General features: G+C 43.3%; 1 protein-coding gene across 3 annotated transcripts in view; it reads right to left on the bottom strand.

Moving 5' to 3' along the window:
* SLC41A3 (solute carrier family 41 member 3) overlaps nucleotides 1-15,697 on the bottom strand; it is a 78,720-nt gene that overhangs the window by 26,522 nt on the left and 36,501 nt on the right. For all 3 annotated transcript variants that reach the window (XM_015429365.1, XM_015429366.1, XM_015429367.1), the window contains 3 exons: nucleotides 8,609-8,716; nucleotides 4,542-4,613; nucleotides 2,123-2,267 (listed from right to left, as the gene is read on the bottom strand). In XM_015429365.1, the coding sequence (XP_015284851.1) occupies nucleotides 2,123-2,267; nucleotides 4,542-4,613; nucleotides 8,609-8,716 (325 nt within the window). The remainder of the gene's footprint in view (nucleotides 1-2,122; nucleotides 2,268-4,541; nucleotides 4,614-8,608; nucleotides 8,717-15,697) is intronic.

The following is a 15,697-nucleotide window of genomic DNA, read 5'->3' as shown; positions in this document are numbered from 1 at the left end:
ACTTGTGTGCACAGTGTAAGACACTGGGGGAAATGGGTGCTATTCGTCTCATGGAGGAAACATCTATCAGTGGCTAATAGCCATGGAGACTCAGAGAAACCTCCACATTCAGAGGTACTAAAACTCTGAATCCATGTGCCAGGAGGCAACACCAGGTGAAGGTTGTGGCCTCTATGCCCTGTTGTTGGCTCTCCAGAGGAACCGGTTGGATATCATGTGAAACTAGATGGACCACTGGTCCGATCCATCAGGGCTCTTCTTATGTTCTTATGTTTGTGTGTACTGTCAAGTCTCCCTAAGAAGGCATAGTCTTCCTTTTGGCTACAACCCTTTAAGCAGCTGAGACGCCTTTTGTTATCCAAGATACACAGAAGCTCACCTCATCATTGGCTGCTCACCATCTGGCTTGCAGTTTGCTTCTGGCCACACTCCTTAGGAAAGAGGGATGTTTCCCTTCTCCTGAAGCTCCCTAGCTGACACTTCTGGCCCTGGGGTCAGATGCATGTGCTATATGGCCAGCTTCTTCTCATGGCTCCACCACCTGCTCAATGGCCTCTGCCTTCCCACCAGGCCTGTCCTAGTTCAGCTTGCCCCACCCTTTCCTCTCAGATCTTCCAATCGCTCTCTTTTCTGAGGGAACTTTATATCACCCTCTAACTTCAAAAGGACCTCAGTCTCACAGATCCATGTGAACAGAGAAAATTACTTGTATCTGTGTGTGAATGAGCTACTGCTGAAGGTGCCAGAATACTAGGTGATGTCAGGAGAAAGATTTTAGAAAATGCTATGATGGAGGTTGAGATGATGAAGAGAGTTCATAGTGAATACAAAATTAGCAACCTCTGACCTGCTTGCACAGAGTTTACACTGGGGACCTGTCTTGAGATGAATGAAGCACCTTGAGATGAAGAATGTGTTTCTATTAAAAGTTATTACCACTGAATTTTATATATAAAAATTAAAACTTCAGGCTATTTGGAGAGCTTTTCAAAAAAGCATATGTCAGAGGCAAGTGTTACTATAGAGAAAGTTTACAGACATTCCTGTCGCCTAAACAACAAGATGAAGCGCTAATAAACACAGCTTGCTTCAGTCAAAGGGACTGCTATGCCTCTTCCATTAAATGAGCAAAAAATATATCTGTTTGCTTTAAGGTATCACAAGACTCTATTGTTTTTGTGTAGGAAATTATCATAGCTAGTCCTTTAAAATCTTGGCAGTGGAAGCAGGGGGTGGACTGTTGCTGCAAGGGGGAGGCGCAGGCAGCCCTACAAAATTTTGCACACTTCTGTTCATTAGATTGACTAAGAAAAAAGACGTTTTATGTGAGACTTGTCCCCTCAGAATGGAGGGAGGGCTGCCACCATACTTAAAACAGCGCTCTCAAATAAGTTGTCTGTGTGGAAGAGTCAGGCTTCACCATTTAGAGAAAGGGCCTGTGTCAACCCTCTAAGTGGCCCCGGGTCCCATGCTGTCTCTTGTGACCAAAGTCCTTTGTTGTACTTGGCAGTTCATGTCACTTCCCATCTTCTCCTCCTCTAAAAGCTCATCCTAAGCTCTCCTTCCACGCAGTCTCAATATTGACAAGATGATTCCCCATTTCAGTACTGTCAAGAGCTGGCAATAAGTGACAGCGCTATCAACAACAAGGCTTCTTGTTGGCTGATGCAAACCCTGAATATGTGGTCTGATATTCTGAACTGGTCACTGGGCGATTCTGCATCTAGCATTTGTTCCACATTTTCTCAACTGGGAGGGGAAAGTGCAGCTCAAAACCACACCCAAATGCCTCATGGCACCGCAGTACTGACTGCAAAGTTACCCCTGAACGGCCATAAAATGGCCATAAAGGTACAGAAGGTACAATATAATCTGATGATCCAAATAAAGTGAAAGGGGCCTGGAGTGTGGAGGCTACCATAAAAAAAGGTCAAAGGAAGTGAAAGCAGCACGCAATGCAGAGAGGAATTTCTGTTCCAATGTGGGTTTTGTAAAACAACGGAGGGAAAAGCCAATGCAGAATCAGCCACTGTGAGAGGAAAGACAGAACTAAAACGGATGCAGCGAGCAAGAACAACACACTTTCAAAGACATTAAAAAGGGCAGTCCAAGAGACACTCACCGAGCGAGAGGGCAGCAATGAATGCCGTCATCACACTGCTGGCACACAGCATGGCTGCCTGGTTCAGCTCCACATACCCTTTGGCTACGGCCTTGAAGAGGACTGCCACTACTGCTGCCAGGAGTCCTACAACTGTGGCTTGTGTCTATTGAGCAAAAACAGTGAAGGACAGAAAGTCTCAGAGAATGCATTCTGAGGGCAGTTTGCAAACATTCCTGTAGGAATCCGGCCCCATGTTGTACAGCGGGGGAAATATATACTTCACACAAACAGTACACAGGGAAGTCCAATTTTTAAAAAATGAAAAGCAACTTTCAAAGGAAGCCTTTATTTTAGTAAGGAAGTGACAGGGAACGGGTGTGCTCAACCTTCTCCTTCTCAGCCATTTCCCTACTCTAAATCATATATACCAGAAGCCTCTAAGGCGGTTCCCACCTGGAGCAATTCAGATACATGCTTTTTGAGAGTAAACTTTTGTTCTCTTTTAACCACTAACTAAAACCTTTTATTTCCTCATGCTTTCCCTGGCTGATTGCAGGATGGTTTGGGGAAGGGGGGGTTTCCTACTCATTATCTCATTGTTATTTTTCATTGTTCTTATTGCTAAGCATTATACTGGATATCATTATTAGTTTTGGTATTTTGAATGTTGTATTGTGTGCTATTTTATTGTGTGTTACCTCAGGTGATACATTTGGAAAGACAGGATATAAATATATTAAGCAACACAATTGGAACTACCTCCCCCCATACACAACATACTTTACTCAAAATGCCCACCTCATTGAGTTGCTTTTTATGTTTTTTAAAAGAATTTTGTGCTTCCTTACACATGTTTGTGTATAATATGTAGTTTGCCACTAAGACAATTTGTGTTTGGATCAGATCCCCTCCAAACCCACAAGACCACCATTACAGCAACCTCCTATCAGCAACATGCTGATAAAAACAAAATTCTTGGATGTGTTCTGCATCATTTTCTTCAAAGCTACTTCCCACATGGCTTTTTTGAAGGTACCTGCAACGCATCTTCCATAATACTGGAGTGGATACACCTGCTCACTGTGAAAACTCACTGTGGAGAGCTAAGGCTGGCTCCCTGTGGTGTGTTTTTACTGTGAAGTACATGCATTGGTGACATCATTGTAAAGGTACACTGTGAATAAATAACACATTAACCCCCCAAAACTGTAATACCTGAAGCAGCCTTTGCCCTCCATAACATTGACAATAGTGTTAGAATTCAGATACTTTCAAATTATCCACAAAAAGCACACTGCTGCCCTCTGGTGAATACAGATTAAAAAAAGAACCGCATTCTATGCCGTGGCGATACAGATAGTATTATGGGCGTATCTGCACTGTTATCAGTTTTATATAACTATCATACAGAAAAGAAGGGAAAGTGAAATAGAACATAGATATATAAGAATTCAGGCCGTCTTTCCTGCAAAGGCTGGTGACAATTTGAAAATTTCATACTGTATCTAAAGTCTTTAATAACATCTGATAAATCCAAACGATGCAAAAAAAGAGTTTATATATCAAGGTTTCAACAATGTGAATATTACAATCCTGGGAAAACATGTGATTAAGATACACTGAACACAGCAGTACTTAACTTCAAGCTCAAGGTGCTTAGGAAAATCCTGTGAATTGAGGGAAAACACAGGTCTGATTCAAGACCTGACTACTTAGGCTTCTGGGTATCTGTAGCAAGTTTACATGTGGAAGACCATTGTATAGTGAGGACATAGTGAATTATTACATAACACTGTGATGCCCACTATGGCCCACTTTATCCCAGGCATCAGGCCTGCACCGCTAATTCCCAGCCCATTAGTGCATAGTCAGCAATAATGCTGAAGGCATGAAAGCATCCTACGGCACCTTACATGCAGTTGAACGTAGCAACTTTTAAAAAGCTAGGCAAGCCTCAAGGTCTTTGTATCTCACTGATTGTCAGGGAAATGCACAAATGTATTACCAGCAATTCACCCTACAGAGTGACATCTCTAAAGGCCTGTCAGGGATCCTCAGTCTTCAGGGAAGGATGCAGGAAGCCTATCTTTGCTTGATTTTGCCATGTAACCAACACCATGAGTATAACATCTTGTTAAACTTCACCAGTCTTTATCACAAGCAATTTGTCCTTTTTCCCAGTATTCTACAAGCATAGCGGGCCCCGACTCTAAAGTAAGATGCTGTTGTAACTTGATTTTAACGCATGTAGTCATTAGACCACTATGCACAAAAACAATATTATCACCGCTAACTGTAAAGCAAAATTATCACCAGGGGTTCTTCAAAATGACCTTGAGCCTCATGCCACTCCAAACACCCTTGCGAATGACTTTAGGTAAATCGCATTTAAGTAATGCCATTAAGTCTTCTTGAATGAATGCTAGATCTTGCTCACCTGAATCAAGGCCAAATTACAGGTGGCCATTTTCCACTGTTCATGGGGATCATCCATCTGTCCAGTGTTAGCCTGGGAGGCAGAAGAAGAAAAAAAAAAAAAAAATCATCTTTGCAGTGACAGGTACAGTAGGGGATGGAGCCTGCCACAAAACTGTTGCACCTGCATTTTGCCTGCAGGGAGGCAATGGCCTGTGCCTATCTCCCACATCTCTGACTTTTCCCCTTCTCTTACTAATCAGAGCTCTCCCGATTCAATTCCTGCAGGACACCTTCTCCTCCCACCGGCATCAATTGAATGTGCTGGAGGCAGACTGCCAAGGACAGGGGCACAGATGACGTGAACTCATGCATGCTCACCTTACTGTCAAAATGCACTTTCTTTGGGTACAACAGAAACCTGTACAACTTCCACATTTTTGCTTGAGGGAAACTCCTTTGAAACATTAATCTAATAAAAGTCAGGGCATCAGAGCAATGCTCTATACATGCGTGTGCATGCACATACACACACAAAAAGACTGCTCTGTTCTTCTTAGAGACATAAAATATCTAAAAGTTTTCCAGGGCTGCGCCACAGCTGGCTGTTGCACAGCTCCCCCCCTTTTTTTAAATTGGCCTTGAAAACTTTTGAAGGGATTGTGCCCTGAATCTGACTCTAAACAAGTCTCCATAAGAATGGTAACCATTCATTTACTACGAGTGGTGATGAAAGATGATACTATTGAGTGAGAACTAATTTTGCTTCTTGCCCCCGGTGACCCTAGATACTGGACTGATTCTTTTTCCTACCTGCACAGTCCGACCCTTCATTTTCAGGGTCTCGAGTTCTGATTTCGGGTCACGTTACGGTGTGATGAAATGCTAGGAACTGGATTATGAGTGCAGAGGTGAAATACTAAGGGCAGATTACTTCATGGTGAAGGGTCCAAAAAACTTGGTTTGGCTTACCAGCCAGCTTTTAATTTTTAAAATTATTTTATTTATTTATTCGGTTGCTACCAACCTTGTACTTTCCCTCTAAGCCCTCTGGTATGCTCATACCTTGAGGACAGAAGTGGGATTTTCTCTCATTTGTGCTGAGATATGGTAAGGAAGTATTTCCTAAACTATAAGAGAAATTCTTGGCTGATTCTTATCTTCTCCAGATTTCAGCAGAAAGTGAGAGAAGGCCTCTCCTCTCCCCACCCGAGTCTTCTCGAATTTGCTGAGAATTCAGGGGAAAGGAATGGGTTTTGTGTGGGGTAAGGGGGAGAGGCAGTCATCACCGAGGACATGGTGATGAGCAGTGTTCCCTCTAAGCTGAGTTAGTGTGAGCTAGCTCACAGTTTTTTAGCCTCCGGCTCACACATTGTTGTCTTGGCTCGGGAAGGAGGGCTCCGGAGCAAACTCATTGATGCAGCAGCCAAATCTCTTGCTCACAGCTTTAAGGTCAGCAGCTCACAAAGTAGAATTTTTGCTCACAAGCCTCCACAGCTTAGAGGGAGCATTGGTGATGAGACTGGTAGAACCCTGTTCACTATATTTCCCCCCCAATTATACCAAACAGTACAAGCCTTATGCACAACCAACTGAACACACAACATAAAATATACTAAAAGACATAATTAAACAAGCCACTACTATGATTTCTCTTTATATATTAAAGTATTGGTAACACTCGGGAACATGTAGAATTATTTTGATTCAGAAACACAACTGAATGGAAAAACAAGTTTCTTACATTAATCAACCGTGATTAATTCTCCGCTTCATATATATAACAACTGTCCATTTATTCATTAACGTGATTTACTGGGCTTTTCTAAACCATTCCTCAATAGGCAGCCTCCTATTACTTTTCCAATTTCTTGTAATAATCCTTTCAAGCAGCCGTCAGCAGATTTCTGACTCTCTGTGTTTTTTATTTTTACATTTGGTCATAAAATTTAAAAGAAGAACTTGCGGAGTGAATAATATTCTGGCCCGGATCCTGCAAACTGCTAGTGCTAAAATGACCATCCTTTTGCCCCTTTTTGCACGAGTGGACTTCACCTCCTTTCCCCTGCAGCTACCTGACCCACATAGCTATCAGGATACACAAGCCCCTCAAGCCTGGGAATACATTTTCTTGGGATCAGAAAGGGGTCCTGTTGAAAGGGGAAGGTAGAGAAGTGCCCATGATCCTTGTTCCCCTCCAACCCTCTGATTTCTGGCACATCCTGAATAACATTGAATACCTCCTTCCAACTGCTTCTTACAGTTATACAGCTCCATCAAATATATGTCCAGCGCTGTAGATAACATTGCTCGTTGCTCAAAGAACTGCATTGTTCAGCGTAAGCTTACTTGTACTTTTAGGTCTTCGGGTGCCCCATCATCATCTGAAGTGTGGAAGATGGTCACACAACAGGGCCTTTTTGGTGCTGGTGCCCGGGCTTTGGAACTCTGTACCCAAGAGGCTAATCTGGCACTCTCCACTTGCCTTTAGGTGCCACATAAAGACACTACTGTTCTGATATGTATTTACTAGGGACAGAAAAACGGGGGGAGGGGACACTTAACCCTGAAACCTAAGATCAAGAACCTAAAGAGGTAAGTCAAACAGAATAGAGGGCCAACAATAATGTATATAATATAAAAAGATACATGTATTTATTAACAAAGAATTTAAAAACAAAGGGACAATTTTACTGAGGACACTTTGGCTTGAACTAAACAATCATTGGAAGGCACTTTCTGGAACAGAAATTATCATCAGTGAAATTTAATTTGGCATGTCATTGCATCTTTGGAGGCCTCATTTATACTTTTGATCTGTGCCTAGTGGTTTCACTTTGGAACAATTCTTTTCTGGTCCATTCTGTATCCATGTTGCATAATTGCATTGTATTATGATATAAGCCAACTTTCATTGTGTTTGACCACTGAAGAAGGCCTATACAGGCTGAAACAGGTCAAGTCCATTGGCCCTTGTGTGTAAGATTTTGGTATTTTTACATGAGGTGTGATTGGGCCCTTATATGTTTTTTAAATTCTTTGCTAATAAATACATGTATCTTTTTATATTATATACATTAAGTTTTTATTGTTGGCCCTCATATTCTGTTTGACTTACCTCTTTGGGTTTCTGATATGTATTTAACCTACATGGAAAGTGAATTCTGTTGGTTCTTTTACACGATTCTTGATGGCTAGCGCTGCTGAAGTTTTATTCTGCTCAGTCTGCGTTGCCTGTTCTATTGTTTTTCTGGACAATGTGCAACTAGTGGTTTTGTTTCATTTCACTATGATTATTAGATGCCTTGAAGGTCTCATGTGTGTGGACAGAGTCAGGATAAAATATTTTAATAAACATTCTCTTATAAGGACCCCTGTGACCCAGTCTTATGTAGGGCAGTCAGAGAAATACTGTACCTGGCATGATACCCTGGAAATAATGTATGCCTTGGTGGTCACAAAGCAACGAAGCTCCAATATATGAAAAAGTGGAGTCCATGCTGCCAAATGGCAACATTATTTGAATAATACTATTAGTTTGTCCTCAGATTCAACTTCAGCATGGCCTCGTGAACATTCCATTGGGAAACTGCTGTGTGAAGGTCATTATGATGGGCAGGAGATCAGATCTGGGACAACCACTTATTTGAGAAGCAACTTAAAAGCATATCTCATTGCCTTATATGGAGTCAGCCCATTGGTTCATCTAGCCACTACTGTCTACTGAGACTGGCAGCTGCTCCCACAATTCTGAGCAGAGATCCAGTTCCCAGGAATTGCTGCCTGAGATCCCTTACTGGAGAAGTCATAGACTGAACCAGGGAACTTTTGCCCATTCAACTTATGGTTACTGCTGAACTCCAGTTCTTATTCACTGTCCCTTAAACTGTTGCTTGCTGAAGCCTGTATCAGGATCTTACTTTGTGTGAAGAAGCAAGTTGAATAAAAGCCAGTGTTCTGAACGGGGAGAAAAAACTCTATCGATCAACTTTCAGAACTGTTCTCTCCAAACAAAAGGAATGAATTGACACATCTCTGCACATAACCCACATCCCCCATCACTTAAGCAAACCCAAGGCTGGCACTTACGGCAGTAGAAAGTCTAGATGCCAAGGTCATTTCAAGGTTACCCTTCAAGCCAAGAAGGGCAGGAACCAGAATAAATACTTCCGTGATTTTCTTAAACACCTCCCAGTGCTGAGAGAAAGGGAGAGGAGAAGAAGTTAGTCAACCTAATATAGCTCATTACCACTATACACACCCCATAACTTTATACACGCACACACGTACCCCTTAGCACACTGTAGTGGCAACCCCCCCCCCCAAAAAAAAACACCTCCAGCCACTGAGCATATTATCTATGCACTGTCTAGAGATGCAACACTGGTACAAAGAAACTGTGTGTCAACAAAACTTGTGAAACTTTCTCAGCCTCTTTTCCAGAAGACATGAAACAAACATAGGTTGTCAATAGGGTTGCCAAAAAATTTTTGCCCGGGAGCAGGGGGCTCCCGGCCGGTGTCCTGGTCGTGCGCGTCACCCGGAAGTGACGTCGCACGCTGGGGGCAGGCCACGCCATTTGAGGGGAAAACAAAGAGTTTCCCCCTCAAATGGCGTGGCCCCACCCCCAGTGTGCGACATCACTTCCAGGTGACGCACACGTGGGGGTGGGGTTTCCCCCAGGCCCGATTTTCGTCCCGTCGAAAATCGGGCCGTCAAAGCAGGGGATTCCCCGCCCCCCAGCCCAATTTGGGAACCCTAGTTGTCAAACTGGCTGCACAAAAGAGACATCCAACACCACCATAAATACAGAAAGCGCTTTCACTAGACCAACTGTTTTGTTGACATAAGGGCATGCAAATTCAACAGTTATACAGAATTCTTCATCAGGCAGAATGCATATGATTGCATGGAGTAAGGTTGTGCTGGGGTCATGGGCACCTACTACACAGTGCCAAAAGCATCCCTAAATAGTAGGGTTCCCAGCCCCAAGGTCCCGTAACAGGGATGTCGCTGGGCAACGTCCCTAACGCGATGACATTACCCAGAAGTGACGTCATCACATCGATGTGATTGGGGGGTGACACACTAATTTTTGGGCAAACTCTATGGTTTTGAAGGCAAAAATCCTCAGTTTCCCCAAAAACTAGAGCGTCACTCCCCCGACATCGCCAATGCACCAACGTCACTTCCAGGTAAAGTCATCATGCCCTGCACATGTAGAAGATCCTGGGAAGGACCTGGGAGCCCCCACCAGATGCCAAGTAGGACCTGGCAACCCTACTAAATAGCGATTGCCATAATAAAAGTGACTGAACTGAGGCTATTGTACTTTGATCATATTATGAGAAAACAAGAGTTGCTGAAAAAGACAATAATGCTAGGAAAAGTTGGAGGAAGCAGGAAAAGAGGAAGGATTGAAAAAGAAGGCAGAGATGGATTGAGTCAGTAAAAGAAGCCATGGCCCTCAGTCTGCAAGACCTGAGAATGGCTGTTAACAACAGGACGTTTTGAAGGACATTAATTCACAGGGTCACGGTAAGTTAGAAGCAATTTGCCAGCACTTAACACACACACACACACACACACACAATTCCTCCTTCCAACCTTCATCTAGTCAATATTGCTTTATCATGACTTCCGGATTTGGCAGGCTGATGGTGGCCGTATCCCCGGGGAGCTCCTGGGGGGTGATCCGCAGACCGGCGCATTGAGAGGGGATGCGAATGTCCGCACGCCCCTGGGACCCTTGCGATGGGTCCCTTGCCATGGGGCGCTGAGGGTTGCCTCTCTGCGGGCACACTTCCAGCAGATTGAGGCTTCCCTTTCCCCCGAAGGTCTCTGCGCTGTGTTCTCGAATGGGACTAAACTATGCACACTGGGACAAGCGCTTGGAGGTACAGTGTTTAAATCGTTACCTGGCAAGATCCGAGTGATCAGACATTGAAGAGTGAGTCCGTTAAAGCGAGAACACCAGAAAATGAGCGAGTCTCCTTTTACTAAAAGTGAGGGGGAGGAGGGGACTCTCCCCCGAAAAGAACGAATAAGCGATTAAAGAAAAGCCTTTGTAGTGGGGATGGAGTTCTAAGCGACAACAGACTGTATTAGAGAGACTCCAGGAGTCAAATAAGCATTTGGGCAAGTTTTTGGGACTTTGGCAAATTCTATAAAAAGTAAACATGTTTAAAAATGGTGATCGGTGAGGCAGTAGAAGCAGCAAGCGATATCTAAGCTTTCTTCAGGAAGTGGAAGAGCAACTGGCCCATGTGACCAGAAGTAACCATAGACACTTTCAGGCTGTATGTCAAGCCTTTGCCCTCTGCTGGCAAAAATGAGGTACTTCACAAGAACTGTGCTATATATTGGCTGTCATTTTCAAGGGACTATGTTAACATTGGAGAAGCGACTAGCCTTTGATCACAGGAACTTCCAGTATTTAAGATGAGAGTCTAATGAGTAGGTTCAAGTGGTGGGGCCTGTATGCAGACGTTAAGCGAAGCTGAAAGTGAATGGGTATGCCATGGGCATATCCAAAATAAGTCTGACGGGCAAAAGGGTGGATAGACTCTCTGTAAGTTTGGCTTTCAAAAGCAACAAATGGAATGATCTCTAAGACTGAAGGCAAGAATTCAAGCGAATAACAGTCCTTGAAAAAGAAAAAGGGACTTTGTTTTGAGATGACCAGTTCCAGTTCCCGCAAGACAATGCCACAGGGAAAGTGTTCAAGAAGAAAGAACATTACAGCGTGGAAAGAGATATTGATTGTATTACACCTACTGAGGGAAATTTATTTATTAATTGGCTTTAAAGGAAGGAGGGAAAAACAATTGTAAAATGAGATGCCACTGTTCTCTGAAATTTGTGTTTAAGTTAACTAGCGACTCTCCTGGAATGCTCTTTATATAGTCAGATTTGATGGTTTGTTAACATAATCGATGATGATGATTGACCACTCTCAATGTTAAGAAAAGCAATGTCTATATTGTTAAGCTAATACTTTTATAAGCAGTGTATGACCTCCAACTCTTGGGTTTTTAGTGGGTTTTCTTTCCTTTCTCCTATAGATGTAGATCCCCTCCCTATTTTTGTTGTAGTTTTTAGAAAATGCAAATTTAAAAATCCCCTACGGGGGGCCAAAAATAATGATAATATTGCTTTATCACTTCCAAAAAAATTACCATTAAGGACATTCTTCAAAAGATTCCATGCTCCATCACTATACGGTTCCAATGTGGGAACACTTATCTTGCCTTGTTTAAAAGAAAAAAACAAGCAGTCTAGAAAATTGAGAAAACATGTCTAGAGATCTACTGCCAGTCAGAATAGAAAGCATTTTGATACCTCACCTTCCTTCTCAGTGAGAACCCAAAGTGGCTTACAACATTCTCCCCTCCTTCATTTTATTCTCACAACAGCCCTGTGAGGTAGGTTAGGCTGAAAATGTGTGATTAGCTTGAGGTCACCCAGGGAGCTTCCATGGCAGATTGGGGATTCAAACCTGGGCCTCCCAGATTCTAGTCCAGCACTCTAACCACTACACAACACTGGTTCTCAGTTGACTGACCAGATGGCTTACAAAAACAGCTGGAAATTATAATGGAGACCATATAGGCCCTGGACTGTGCATTTTGGATAATGGATGGACTGATGCCAAAACCAGCAAATTGCTACCAGCAGTAGGTATATACGAGGATCTGGATGAGGGCCCAGACTGAGACCAAGAGGAAAGCAGAACAATTATAGGCTCACAATAAAATGTGAAGGTTGAAGTCCCTTCCATATCCCTGTTCACCGTCCCACCTGCACATACCCCCCATCTACTACTATATGCCTACCTTCTTCCCCCAAATGTCCTTTTATTTATCTACAGTACACAAACCCAGAAAGCCCATTTCTGCTGACAATTATTGACGCTTGCACAAAAAGATCTCCATTTAAGAAGGGTTGTTGTGATCGAGGGCTAGCTCCCAAGAAGTGAAGGAACTTTTTGCTAACTTGATCCAACATCCAGAAACTGGTTCATTAAATTGGAGCCCATTTTAGAAACATCATGGAAAGGGTGCCAAATTTGATTAATGTTACTTCTATGTTTCCTACCCATGTTAAAAAAGATGAACACCACCACAAAGGTCTGGAAGCAAAACAGAACGATACGAGGTGCAAGGTAGATGACCAGGAAGGTTCCAACATCAGTTAGTGGTAATTGGGCCTGTGGCTCAGTGGTAGAGCATATGCTTTGCATGCAGAAGGTCCTGGCATCTCTGGCGTCTCCAGTTCAATGGCTCAGGTAGCAAATGATGTAAAAGACCTCTGCCTGAGACCCTGGAGAGCTACTTCCAGTCAGAGTACATAATACTGACTTTGATGGGCTAATAGTCTCACTCGCTGGCAGCTTTATACATTTGATTGGATCACTGTATTGGCAGTGCAAACAAGACATCTTTGGCTTTCAGGATCATGACAACACATTTCAACAAGATGGCCTAGACAGCATGTAACTAAACCTGAGAAACGTATCCTCGTCAATTCCTGTTGCTAATCTTCCCAACTGGGTTAGAAACGTGTCACTGGGATAACAGAAGAGGTGTAAACATCCAGGATGATACTCTAACCATCTTCCAGGAAAATTTAAAAGATGGCACTTATAGTTCATTTACAGATAGCAAAGGGGTATCCAAATGCTCAAGAGTCAAGTGACTGCCCCCAAACACAAACATCCATTTCAAATTAAGTTTGTTCTCCAGTGGGGTGTGTTGTAACAACACACAGTCATTGTGATGTAGTGGTTACAGTGTTGGACAAGGATCTGGGAGACCCAGATTCGAATCCCCCCCTCTGCCATGGAAGCTCACCTTGGGCCAAGATGCACATTCTCAGCCTACTCTACCTTACAGGGTTGTTGTTGTGATGATAAAATGGAGAAGGGAACAACAATATTGTAAAGTGTCTTGGGTCCCCATTGTGGAGAAAAGAGGCATATAAATATCTAAATAAATAAATCGACCTTTCACAATCTTTCCCTCTGCCTGCATATATTGTGATGATGGTGAATACGTTTTATTCATCTGATAAAGTGGGCTCTGCTTATGCGTCACTCAACCTGTCAGCCACAAGACTCCTTTTTTTGTTTTTAGCAATTAATGTAAGCCGGCTGAATTTACAATAGCACAGCCTGGCTCAGCGACTTCGCATTCATTCAAGATGAAGCACGGAAATCGTCATTCTTCCATTGTCTGCGCCTTTTAATTTTGCCTTCCTCATGACACACTTCAAAAAAGTTGTGACGCACATAAGCTGCCCTTTCTGAAATGGACACTGTACACAATGAGTTGCGTCAGACTGTGCATGCTATTTGCAATGGTTTCTGTTTGGTTATAAGAATCCACAGCTTGAGATTTGTTCCTATGCTTTCCCCCCTCAATGCAGTCACATTAACCATGTGGCTATCTGTGTCTACAAAGTTATATGCCAGTGTGGGACACATACAGGGTTGCCAGATCCAAGTTGGGGAACCCCTGGAGTTTTGGGGATGGAGCCTGGGGAGGACAGGAACCTCAGCAGGGTACAATGCCACAGAGTCCACCCTCCAAAGCATCCATTTTCCCCAGGGGAAATGATCGCTGTAGTCTGGATATAAGCTATAATTCCGGGGGATCCCCAAGTCCCACCTGTAGGCCGGCATTTAGACACATAGCAAAGGGGGTATTTAAAGATTTTATGTTAGCCTCTTCAGTCTTTGAACTAAACTCTGGGCACTCTGATTGGAGAGAAAAGCTTGGGAAGAGAGAAAAGAAATATCTCTCATTCCAGCTAGTCCTACTTGCTACAGTGTACACTGAGGAAGAAGGGTTGAAGAAAATTACTTCCATTGGTCCTCCAGGCATGCATGACTGCACTTGCACTAGGCTTATAGATTGATTTAAAAGGAGCTTAGACAGATTTGTGGACGGTCTGTCCAAACCTCCTTGGAGGTTTTCAAACAGAGGCTAAATGGCCCATCTGTCAGCAATGCTGATTCTGTAAACTTAGGCAGATCATGAGAGGGAGGGCAGGAAGGGTTGCCTCAGTGCTTAGTTCTTGTAGCCCGTTCTTACACGCCCAGGGAAATGCTGATTGCCACTATGGGGTCAGGGAGCCAAATTTTTATCCAGGCTGGTTTGGCTGGAGATCCTGGAGGGTTTTTGTTATCTTCTGGGCATGGAACAGCGGTCACTGGGGTGTGTGGGGGGAGGTATTTGTGAATTTCCTGCACTGTGCAGGAGGTTGGACTAGATGACCCTGGAGGTCCCTTTCAACTCTATGATTCTATGCTCAATGGCTACTAGCCATTGGTTGGTAAAGGGATCATTATCTCCAGTGTTCTTCAAGTACCCCATCACGCTCACAATCAGGTTGGCCAAGAAGATAGCAACTTTCCATCTTGAATGTTTATGAATCAAATTGAGGATTCTAGTTAACATTAGACCTATTCACAATTGATGAAAAGCAATTATTCTAAGGAGCACAAGGGTGTCATGTTGTATTAGCAGCACACAATTCCAATAGTGAAATCCATCACAGAATTTCATCCTCCTAGTCTCATTGACTTCAATGTAATTCTGTGCAGGATTGCCCTACAAAAGTCCTTCATGACTGGGGGTGGAAAAACAGATTTAGTGGTTGAGGTCAGCACTGTCAGAGATAAACAGCACATGTGTGGGTTCCATTCCTTTTATGCAGTTATGAACTGCCTGCTTCCTTTCTCTGTTGTACTGCTGTATATCAGCTGATGCTCATGGGAGGTTGCATGAGCATTCTTGCTCAACTAAGGATTACTCTATTTCTTCCCAAGCCAAAACACCATGGGTGCAGTTCCAATCAGGATCAACCAATACAAAGGACAAAATTCAGAATCACCAAGTATGTCTTGTCACATGCACAGAGGATAAAAGTGCCCCAAAACTATAGAACACCCTCAATTTCAACCTCCACTACTGATCATTAAGTTAGGAAACCTGTGTGTGTAGCACAGAGTTCTAAAGCTTAGTATAAAAGATGTTTCTCACAGCCAGAGAAGAGCTGTGCATTGACCGTATCTCAGGAACAAGTCTCTGAAGAGCTTTTCCAACCCATCATTATGTGGAGCTTATAAACCGTGATGGGAAGCCGTTTGACAGCAGCAGCAGCGGGGGGGGGGGG

This window comes from Gekko japonicus, unplaced genomic scaffold (assembly GCF_001447785.1).
Source record: "Gekko japonicus isolate JY-2015 unplaced genomic scaffold, Gekko_japonicus_V1.1 scaffold12, whole genome shotgun sequence".
In the NCBI taxonomy this organism is placed as follows: Eukaryota; Metazoa; Chordata; class Lepidosauria; order Squamata; family Gekkonidae; genus Gekko; species Gekko japonicus.
Note: the sequence above shows the minus strand (reverse complement) of the source record. Positions and strands in the feature narration are given on the sequence as shown.